The following is an 11,019-nucleotide window of genomic DNA, read 5'->3' on the forward strand; positions in this document are numbered from 1 at the left end:
AAACACACCTTTACAGAGTGGACTGTTTTTCACGAGCTCAGCATATAAGGGATTGGAGATAGAAGAGAAGAAGAGATGCTACGACTGTACACGCTTCAGATTTTGATGTGGGGAAAACACTCCTCTATGTTTCCTCTCTAGTCTTGATCCCTTTGCAGTTCCTGTTGTCTTGTTTTCTTTCAGAACAAAGAATAAGCTGTGGTACTTTGAGTTCGGCACTTCGGAAACCTTTTCGGCCACGTGTAAGAAGCTCCACGACTTTCTGGAGGTTGAGGTAAATCAAACCACATATGTTCTGGTATTCTTTTAGCCCTATAGAAAAGGAAAACGGAAAAGAAACTAAAGTCACGGCTTTTATGTGCTCTGCTGTGTGAATCCCTAGCAATCGCACATTCTGCTATTATCATTATAATATTCTGATGAAAACCATATGCACATAGATGCAGATAAGCTCTCAGCCAAGAATAATGGTGCTTGTTAAAACATGTTCTGGTCAGCCCTTGTTCCTTAAATGGCTCACATTTGTACTAGTTTCAAATTCACCGAGACAGAGTGTTGATGTGTGAAGGCTATCTGTGCACCTCCCCACCCGCCTCTCACTGAACATCAGTTCAACATACAGGTAATTAGCCCTACACGACCCTGCTGTGTGTGATATTGAGTGATAATGAAGACGGTGCCTCTACAATTCATCTTCCCCCTTCTCACAGCTATCCACAGAGTGCCGAGGTCGTCATTAATTAGTGCTCGATAAGTACCCACAGTACTGGAGGAGGTAGGAAGATCCATACTGGTATAAAATCTACTATTTAGAGTATTACTGGCCTTTGTCAGCTTAATCAGATCAAATTGACAAGAGGAATTGTGGTATTACACAAAGACTCAGGTTAAGCCACCAAATAAAGGTGCAGGCTCAGGTTGAGATGGAAAGAGAGGACTCAGTCTAATCCTGAGTCTGCATATCACCTAAGAGACAGATTCAGGTTTAGGCTCAGCCAGAGAGGAATAATCAGACTGAGAGAGAGTAGGGTTTGAACGGAGATGCAGGGTCAGGATCAGACGGAGAAACAAGTAAATGTTCAGAAAGACAGATATAAGTTTAGGCTTGGACAGAAATACAGATTTAGGCTCAGGCTTAAAGAGAAAAACAGATTTAGGTTCAGGTTCAAACTGCGTTAAACAAACTTATTTTCTGACATTTTACTCTGCAGAAGGTTTTTTTAATAGGAACTCGGGATAGTGGCTGTCGAATCAGGTCCGGACCTTGTTCGTAGTTGCCCTTTCACACAAGATGCACAGAACAGGCGTTTGTTCATGTCAGGCGCTTTCTCACCTGGTGAAAAGTCTCTGTTTGGTTTGGGACGTGGCTCCTGGGCTAAGAGTGCTGGATGTAGGACATGACAAAACAATTCTGCAGCTAGAGTTCGTAATTTGGTCATAAACAACCAAGTCTCTTTTCTACTTAAAGACTAGGTAGCATTTGAATAAGTGCTGGCATCCGACTTCAACCTTCGTGCCTAATAAGTCACTTTGGATTTTTGTGTTTTACCTCTTCTTCTTTCTCCTTTCTAAAAGTGTGATGGTGTTACGTTGGACCTCAGCAGCATCTCCTTGGAAGGCATTGCCATTCTCAACATTCCCAGCATGCACGGCGGCTCCAACCTTTGGGGCGAGAGCAAGAAGAGGAGGGGTAACCGCAAGGGGGGCAAAAAGGGCCAAGACAAGAGGACACCAGTGCTCGACCCCAAGGAGCTCACGTTTGCAGTTCAAGGTAGCTTTGACAGCATAAGAGTGAATACATTTATGACTGTTGTCCATTGGTATTAATCCAGCTGTCACTGCAGAAAAAAAAACAATTAGAGCATATAGCCAACCCAAAAACCCCAAAAGAGATATAACATAATGGAAAATACCATTACGAGTTATGTTTTTAGCCACGCTAGCTGCATGGGTCTTGGGATGGCAATGTTGGCTTTTTACTTATTTATATTCAATACCTACCGTACGGAGTGCCATGAAATCTTTTGAACATTCATGGTGCCCAGAGGATAAACCCTGATGACTTCTGAGCTAAAGCTAAACTCACCTACATGGTAAACCAAGTTAACGTTGTCATTATGACGTTGCCATTATGACGTTGCCATGCTGACGTTAGCATTTAGCTCACAGGTCAGGCCTCACGAAGCCGCTAGTACGCCTGTAAACTCTTCACCTTCTTTTAAACACAAAACCTTTTTAAAGATGTGTGTTTAAAAGGCAGAAAGTTCAACACACAGGGAGGTAATTGGCAAATCAGCACTTTCAAAGCCCTGCATCTGCTGTAGATCATTGTTTGTTTACGTTATTGGATAATGCCGAACGTCAAATAGTGTAGGGAGGCTCTTTCGCCTGAAGCCCACATCAGACAGTCTGTGTCCTTGCTCCTATCAGACAGATCAAAGCCTAAACTTTCGACCAAACTTTTCCAGAGTGCATGAATATTTCACCGATGACAAGGTGAATCATAGCTAGCAGGTTTTGTTTGCGAAGAAGAGGTACAATCATGTCACTGTTTGGAACTGTCACTTGTGTATTAATGGTTTGTGTAGGCTCCAGTGGACAGGCTCAGTTAATAGGAGCGGACTGAGTGGGGGGTGTTAGGCATTCCCCTGAATCCATTTACGTCAAAAGGAAGCCCGTCAATGGGAATATATGAATGAACGAAGTAGAAGGAGTCAGCTGCTCTGTGATAACTGTTGAAATGATGTGAGCCACTTGAAGGGCATATTATAAAAAGGAAGAAATATCCAGAATCGTTGTAGAAGAAGTATTCCAATCCAGTATGTAAAGGTACTAATATCACCATGCAAAAAACAACTATTAGCAGTACACAAGTATTGAAAGTATGGTAATACTAGTCAAAAGGAGTAGAGATTCATTTTGAGCTTGCTATGGAATTCATCACAGGCTTTCATGGTCCCCAGAGGACTTATCCTGGTAACGTTGGTGCCCCTGGCATTTCCTCTAGCCTCGGGGGTTGATGCCCAACCGTAACCATTTATTTCCCATCATGTCTAACTCCTGTCCGCTCAGTTGATGAGTTTTAGGTTTCATGGTGAGAAGGTGTTTTTTTTTTACTCGGGGATGAAGTGGATGTTCCAATCAGTGTGTGGTCTGAAACATGGCGAGTCAGTGGGGATTTCCAGACATGGCTGCTCGTGATCCTTTTGAGACTTCACTGGTCACAACATGTCTAGTGATCTAGTTTTTCCTGATGAGATTCCCTTTTTTTGTTTCCTTTGGATTTCAGAAGCTGTTGCACCTTCAAAGTAAAAGCTTGTTAGAATCTGTCAATATATGGATAATTAGTCCCTAATATACAGTAGCAGCATTTAATGTACCCTGTGCCTGATGAAAGAAAAGGTGTTCTGTGTTGTAAAGTACTGTTAATTACAGCAGGGCCGGTGAGGCAGCTTAAGAAAGTGGAAATAATATATATTATCAACCAAAACAAAACAGACTATCTTTTTACAAGTGCTGCTGCATGCTGGGATGCTTGTAACTTCCCACATGGGAGTGTTAGGTGAAGGTGCAGTGTGGCCCAGACTGTGAGGGTGATAGTTGATCAATTCAAAGCTCAACTTTGCTACAATGAACACTCCATTAATTCCTGAATAAAAATCAATCCGCAGGAATTAAAAACGAAAAGGGGGCTACTGTCTGAACCTGGAAAGGCACTTAGTGTGAGCGGGGAGTGTGTGTTCGTGTGCCACTACGTCTGTGTCTGTTTGGGCCTCCTTATTGATGTGTGTGTGTGTGTGTGTGTGTGAATGGATGCCCTTGTGGAAGGTGCCCTCAAGGTGAGCCGCCTTACTTGTCAGATCAAGAGAACGACGTATTTAGAGGTAAACACAGGAGTGCATTAGCCCAGAGGGGGCACCGCCGAGCACGATGCACGGATCAAACTGTTGGCTGGGATTATTTTGTGTCTGTTTGTGTGTGTGTGTGTGTGTGTGTGTGTGTATGGGTGGGTGGAGGGTGGCTGCAGGATAAAAAAAACCTGACCTTTCGGGAGCTGTTAAATCGTCCCGCTGGTGACGCCAGGAGACAAGCCCCTCAGGTGGAAGGGAATGGCTGCGGAGTGAATTATTTAGAATGGGACTGAGGTTTTTGCAGGGGAAGGGGTGGAAGGGAGGGGGTCCATGCGTGGGTGGAGGGGCTGATGCTTGGGACTGATGCCCCACGACAAGCCCCATGAAGCTTTCACTGGAGGATTGGCCTCCGCACGCCCTCCTCCTCCTCGTCTTCGCCGCCATTCCTCTTTAGTTTTACTTTCAGCTGATCGGCTGCTGGTCCTGCTCTGCTCCCTCCCTGCTGCTCCTGTGTCACTGTGCAGCCACCGGCCTCGACAGTTAGTTGTGTGACAGTGACAAGGACGCCGTTTCTTATCCCACACTCTTGACGGGAAGACGTGACTGCTGAGATTAAAGCCACGGCGCTGCTTTTGTGAATCTCCCACATGGGCTCTCACTCACATGACTCTCTCTCTTACTCTGCGTTGTCACCTTCACTGCCTGTTTGTTTATCGCAGTCAAATATTGCCTTCAACACTTCACATAATGTTGATTGTAGGTTGGGTAAGGGGGGGGTGTTTCAGTTTATATTTGGCCTCAGGCTGCTTGTGTGTTAATATTTCATCCTTCTTGTGTAAACAGTGAGGTGACTCCATTTCTCTCCCAGTCTGTCTCTAGGAAGTAAACATGATGGCTTTCTTCTAAATTTGGCAGAGTCCCCTTTTGATTATTGTTCCAGGTTTCATTCGCAGCTCTAATAAAATAAATAATGGTTGGTGATTCAAAATGAAGAGTCACCAGTAAATCATATGAAATCTGGCTTTCACTTATTGAAATGTGTCTGTAATTTGTTGAGCTAAAATAAGATTTCTTTCCCCATTTATATTTGGTGTCTCAGGTTTTGGTTAAAACAAGACAAACAGGAATAGTTTGACATATTTACAAACGGAGGAGTCAAAATAACAATTTGTTGTTTTTCGGGGGGTTATGTGGACTACTATTTCTTTCTTTTATGTTTATTTTTTGTCTGCTTTAGACATGTTTAGTATTGAGGGCGTGTTGGTAGGCATATTTTCCCCCTTTGCTTCCAGACTTTATGCTAAGCTAACAGTTCTCACAGTTCTCATACTCTATTTGAGTCCAGGTAGCTCTTACACAAACATTTTCAGACCCAAATATAGTTGTATTGTCAGGATTGGTTTAAAAATTCTCAGGTCATCTCGAAGTTAATGGTTTTACCCAAAACATGCAGGTCAAACATGTGTTTTTGTGTTTTTATTAAACATCTGGTTGAACACACCTGGTTGACCTTGTTTTATTTAGCAGAGAGGCTCTATGGTCTTTCTTGGGAATACTGGATCTTTGTAGCCCGGGGCAATAAGGAATCCTTATCGCCATGGTCCATCACGCGTGTCAGCACGGGCCCGTGTGAGTCGTTTGCGTTAACGTGAGAAGTCACAATGGGGGGCTTTAAAGCCCAGTGTCAGCGGGTCAACCTGCTGGGCATGTACACACACTCCTCCGCGCCGACCCTGGAAAGCACTGCACTCACAGGATAGGGACGGACGCGTGTCCATCAGCATGGTGACAGCTGAACACCACAGCTCGGCGGCGACAACAACACCTCACGAGAACAGCAACATTACCCACGACACTCCTTCAGGAAACCCACGCGGCTCAAGATAAACACGACGGCGATGGAGCGGCGTCGGTGACAGCGAGCTAACTTTGCTCACACGCACCGAGCGTCTAAAAGTGGGTCTTGGATTTCAATTAGTATCTGTGTGCTCCCAGCAGCGAGGCAGCAGCTTCTTAATTTGTGGAGGGACGAGTCGATGGAGAGTCGGAGGCAGAGCGGGCCCCTGGAACAGATGGGCCCGGCGTGACACTGGGCTTCCAGCTGGGGCAAAATCAATGCTCATAACTGCAAAACAGAAGAGGAATTAATAATTATAATATCACAAGATTGCTCTGCATTGCCGGTGCAATCTAATTAATTGCTGTTTCGTTTGTAGCTTGTTGTTCTTGTTGCCTTTTCTCTTCTTTCTTTTTCCCCCTGTGAATGTCAAATGTTTCTGAAGTGAGGAACATCACGTCATGTTCTTTTTATTTGAACCTCACTTTCTTCATGCATTCTCTTCATCCCTCACTCCTCCTCTCCCTCACTGTGGAACTCTGTTTTCAGATAACATTTATGTAGCATTATGTACCTGTATGAAACCCTGCAAAGCTACCGACATGATTTTACTTTTAAGGCACTTTATTCTTGCTTACAGTAACAAGCGTACTAGAATTTTCTCATTTTTCTAGGTTGTAGATATTAACCCATTTGAGCCTGCAACGGAAATTTGTAATTCTCTTTTGTGGAAGTGATCTCTGGGTTTTCCTCAGCACAAATCTGGAGAAAATTCAAAAATTGGCCAAACCAATTGGCTGAATATTTAGTTTTTATCATTCTATATCTATTCTTTGGGCACATGGGGCTACTTTCTGCTACTGCAATTATATTTTTGGAAAGAATAGTACTCCTATGCCCCCTAAATATAGTATGACAAGGTAATGGCTGTACCATTAAAAACTATAAGGACCACAATTTGGTATCTTTGAACCTAATATCAAGGATTATATGTGAAATTAAAACCTGACTTTGACTAGGGACAGAAGTGTATTTTTCATTTGATGTAAAAATATCAAAGTTGTACTGTTAGATACTTGCCCAAACTTTGTCCTCACCAGATTTCAAGACTTTCAATCAATCAGAACAAATGTTGTGGCGTTTTTCCTTTTCATATTTTGGCCACAACAGCAGCCGTTACGTAACCACAGCTAGTTCTCGAGTTTTGCCTCCATGACCGCTGCAGGTCTGGTTCATCTGACTTCACGTTTATTTACAGATCTGTTCTTTGTGTCTTAGAGCTGTCTGACCAGCTGCTGGAGGTGGTGGGGCTGGAAGGAGCCATGGAGATGGGTCAGATCTACACCGGCCTGAAGAGCGCTGGGAGGCGCCTGGCACAGTGCTCCTCCGTCACCATCAGGTCAGCGTTCAGCTGGACCGCGACTCACTTATTCAGTCATGATTGGTTGTCTTTCTTGTTGGCATCTTTGCTAGAATTTGTTAGCATTGGGTAACAATCAACAATCCTTTGGCCTGGAGATGAAAAAGTCCTACAAAAAAGTCTGTTTAATAATAATAATTCAGGCTATTTATAGGTCAAAGTTATTTTTGAACAAAGTGAAGAAACAAGAGAATTAATAAAAACAAATTATCTCGATTGATTGTCTTACATATTTAAGCATTGAAATATTAGACGGCATTAGACTACCTGTTAGCTGAACATTAAGTTACCTGGTGCAACACTTTAAGAATTTAGGTTTTTATTATTTTTCACAAAGTTTAATTGTAACATGTTTTCTTCACTGGCAGAACCAGTAAATCCCTCCCCATGCAGATTGATGGGGAGCCTTGGATGCAGACTCCCTGCACGGTAAGTCATTAAAGGTTTCTAGCATCTTTGACGACACCCATCTTCCATGTTGTGCGTCGTCACAAGTGTGATCCGTTACACATGTATACTGTCGATGTGGGGGTGTACTGAGTATACTTCACTACACCGCTGCAGCAAAAATACTAGGTTTTCAGCTGGTATTTATTCCATTAGAATTATTGCAATAGCAGCAAAATTGTGCCGTTTCAAATGTAATTTGTTTAATAGGTGAAGTTTGGTGACCTCAGGTGAAGTTAATTATTTTATTACTATTTTTTTTTAACCTCAGCAGAAGACTGACCTGTGTGGCCTCCAGCAAGAACCTTTACAAACATGACAATCACTTCAGAGTTTTTAATATACGTCTTATGATTTAAAGGCTTGATGTTAACTTACATGACTTTAGTTCTATGGGGCAATGCACTATAATTGACTATATTGTTTTGATGTTAATGCTGGATTTTGCTCACATTCAGGAGCAGTTTTAAAATAAGACGGATGCGATAAACTTGGCATCTGGTGCCGTATCTGTTCTTTCCATTTGTCCCATAGATCATTGCTTCGTGCAGTAATTTATCACAAATATGTTATGATGCAAGTCTTCCTTCTCCTAATTTGCTTACCGTCTGCGTCTCAAACATGTGCTCCGACGAGTGTTTGCCCTCCGTCCAAGTTGTTCATTTTTTCGAAAATGAAATTCCTCAGTTTGCGTTGATTAGGGTTGTGTTTAGTTTTAATTACAGCACCGCTGCAGATGAAGTGCTGCTGAGATTTACATATGGATTGCTCAGGCAAAGCTAAAGAAAAACAGTGCATGACAAAACGAGTAGCCTGTAAGTGCTCTTGTGTCTGCTGGCACAACTCCACGCAGCAAAGTTAGGATCTGACGATCCATAATTGTGCTGCAATGATTTCCACGGCGAGTTATTCATACTGTTTGTCGGAGCTGAATTTGAATCAGTCGACCTCTTAAATCCATATAAAAACACCACAGTTCAAATGGGATGTTAACCCACTAATTATTAACAACAACAACTATGCAAATGCGTCTCGGTTCCTTGGCGTGCATAACATATTCAACACCGTTCAACCATTTGCATTTCGAAGTGACACATGACATGTATCACTGTCTCTTTGATAACTGGGTCTTAAGAACCTGCTGCAAACTGAAATTCTGGTTTAAAAAAAATACTTCAAATATTAAATATAAAACCCACTTAGTTTCCTTAGTTTGGCTGATTTTTGATGGCAAGAGGGAGAGGAATAAATAGATAATTTATTGTAATTGTTTTTAATTTCGAAGAGCCGCATTGCTCTGTAACTGGGGCTCTTGGTATATAAATGCTTGATGTTGCATATTTAAAACGGAGCTCGGTTATCCTCCAAATGTATTTCAGGTATTCTTTTAGATCCTCATGTGACCAGTGTTTTCCTTAAAAAGGTTATCATTTTTTTGTATTTTGTAATGCACATCAGAAACATCAAACTCAATCACGTTTAATGATGGCAGAAAGCCAACGAAAGCTGGTAATTACTACTGAGTCAGAGTGCAAGTACAATAAATGGCAGCTTTCCTTTGAAGTGAACGTGGTCCCTTTTAATGCAGATGGTAGCATTTCCTCTCCTCATTACTGCGTTTAGACTCTCAGTGCAACAGTATCATGAACTATGTGCTTGATATGAAAACCCTTGATGGTTGATATTTGTTGTTCCATTGATCTACAATTTCAACCTTCAGCAGAAATGGCATCATTGTTGGGAAACAGGATCTTGTCAGATTTTATACCCATAAAGACTACTTTATCATAATCCAGCATAATGTTTCCATTAATTCAGAGACGTGAACCCCAGGGATTCTCAAAGTTTTGTCACATTAAGGACCAAACGGGCCCCATTTGACAAGAACCCATATGGACCCATTGTTGTGGATGCATGCCTGAAATACGTTCTGTGGGTAGATACCAATGGGTAAAATGAAACGCTTTGTTTGAATTTGGGCGCTTCCACATTGCGTCCTTTCCTTACTGAAGTTTTGTAGCAGAATTGCTATTACTTTGCTTTGCATCGCCACCTTATCATCCTTTACTTCCCCCAAAAAACAGTTTTTAAGCTTTTTTAAAAGTAGTTCATTTTTCAGGTGAGAAAGTAACCATTTAGATGCCCAAAGTAATCGAAGGGGTGCGCTAGCTAGCTAGCTAGCTACTACCACTAGCTAGCAGACGGACAGACAGAGGTTGGTTTAATGCACTCTTTAGACTTTGTACCGTAATGCAGCAACTTAATCTCAGCTTCTTCGCTTCTCTCTCCGACACCAGATTGAGATCGTCCACAAGAACCAGGCCCCCATGCTGATTGGACCGCCGCAATGCCGAAGCTTCTTCTCCTCCGTCATCAGGCGAACGCGCACTGAGGGCAAAGACTGACGGGTTCAAGACCTTTCAAATCCTCACAAGCACCTGTGGGGCAGCGGCCCACAAGTTGATCATCACTCGGCCCGTTCGTGAAGGGGGGTCTTTGATGCCTGTTGACAGCCCAGAGCAAAGTAGCAAACTGTAGGTTCAGTGTGTATCGCCGGCAGCGTGGAGACGTCACTGAGAAGCCCTTATTTAAAGCGGAACGAGGTGTGTTTAGGACCGGCGCTTCGACCTACAGTGTGTAGAGTAGTTTAGCTCCAAAAATACTGAAGCTATTTCGGGAGGTCCAATTTTCCAATAGTCTGTTTTTATTTTTGCTGTTGTGATCTGTGCCACGTGGAGAGAGAAAAAACACAGATGAATGTGTTTTTGTGATATGATGTATTTATTTATTTATTCATATTTTGCTGCTATTGATGGTTTTTTAACAGTTTTTCTTTTGCATTTGCATACCCTATGATGCATGATGGACAGTGAAAGAGGTTGCCGCTGTTGAAGCTGACATATCTGGAGCTTTCAGCTGATCTTTCCCAAGTGTTTGGTACGTTTGCTCAGCATTTCTTCAGCGCTTCACTCGTGAATGGCTTCAAGTAGTGAAAAGACAGAGAATCACTTTTGCTTTCTTTTTAATGGTTCCTGCAAGTCATCCGTGTCATGTTTTGATCTGCTGTGTTGCTGCTCCGTCAGTGGAAAGATTAGGAATGATTATTGATCTTCATGAAAAATGCATGACACTCTTTGTTTTACGTCGCACGAGAGATTTTCCAGACAGTTTTACCAACTGTGTGCACACTTTCTGTCGCATGAGTGACCAAGATCTGTTTTGACACTTGTGGAAATTTATCGTTTTTCTGAATCTACGTCTTCAGTGCTGCTCGGTTTAACCATATCATTCTTTATAAGATGGCTGCATTTTTATGAGATCCTGTATTTTTTTCTGAACAGGTACTCGGGTACTTTTAAAGTGAAAAACAGTGAAACAGCAGCAGAAAAAAACGTCTAGTGTTCATTCAGACTGTATGTTGATACAGTGACTGTATCGTTGGATATTCACAAGAGGCAGTTTGA

General features: G+C 42.4%; 1 protein-coding gene across 9 annotated transcripts in view; it reads left to right on the top strand.

Annotated features, from left to right (window-relative positions):
* Nucleotides 1–9,960, top strand: part of dgkb (diacylglycerol kinase, beta) — a 60,193-nt gene extending 50,233 nt beyond the window's left edge. For all 9 annotated transcript variants that reach the window (XM_076081191.1, XM_076081183.1, XM_076081187.1 and 6 more), the window contains 5 exons: nucleotides 184–274; nucleotides 1,576–1,771; nucleotides 6,967–7,087; nucleotides 7,477–7,537; nucleotides 9,853–9,960. In XM_076081191.1, coding sequence (XP_075937306.1) covers nucleotides 184–274; nucleotides 1,576–1,771; nucleotides 6,967–7,087; nucleotides 7,477–7,537; nucleotides 9,853–9,960 — 577 coding nt within the window. The remainder of the gene's footprint in view (nucleotides 1–183; nucleotides 275–1,575; nucleotides 1,772–6,966; nucleotides 7,088–7,476; nucleotides 7,538–9,852) is intronic.
* The last annotated feature ends 1,059 nt before the right edge of the window (nucleotides 9,961–11,019 follow it).

This window comes from Anarhichas minor, unplaced genomic scaffold, assembly GCF_050575085.1.
Source record: "Anarhichas minor isolate MPS153535 unplaced genomic scaffold, ASM5057508v1 ptg000079l, whole genome shotgun sequence".
Classification (NCBI taxonomy): domain Eukaryota; kingdom Metazoa; phylum Chordata; class Actinopteri; order Perciformes; family Anarhichadidae; genus Anarhichas; species Anarhichas minor.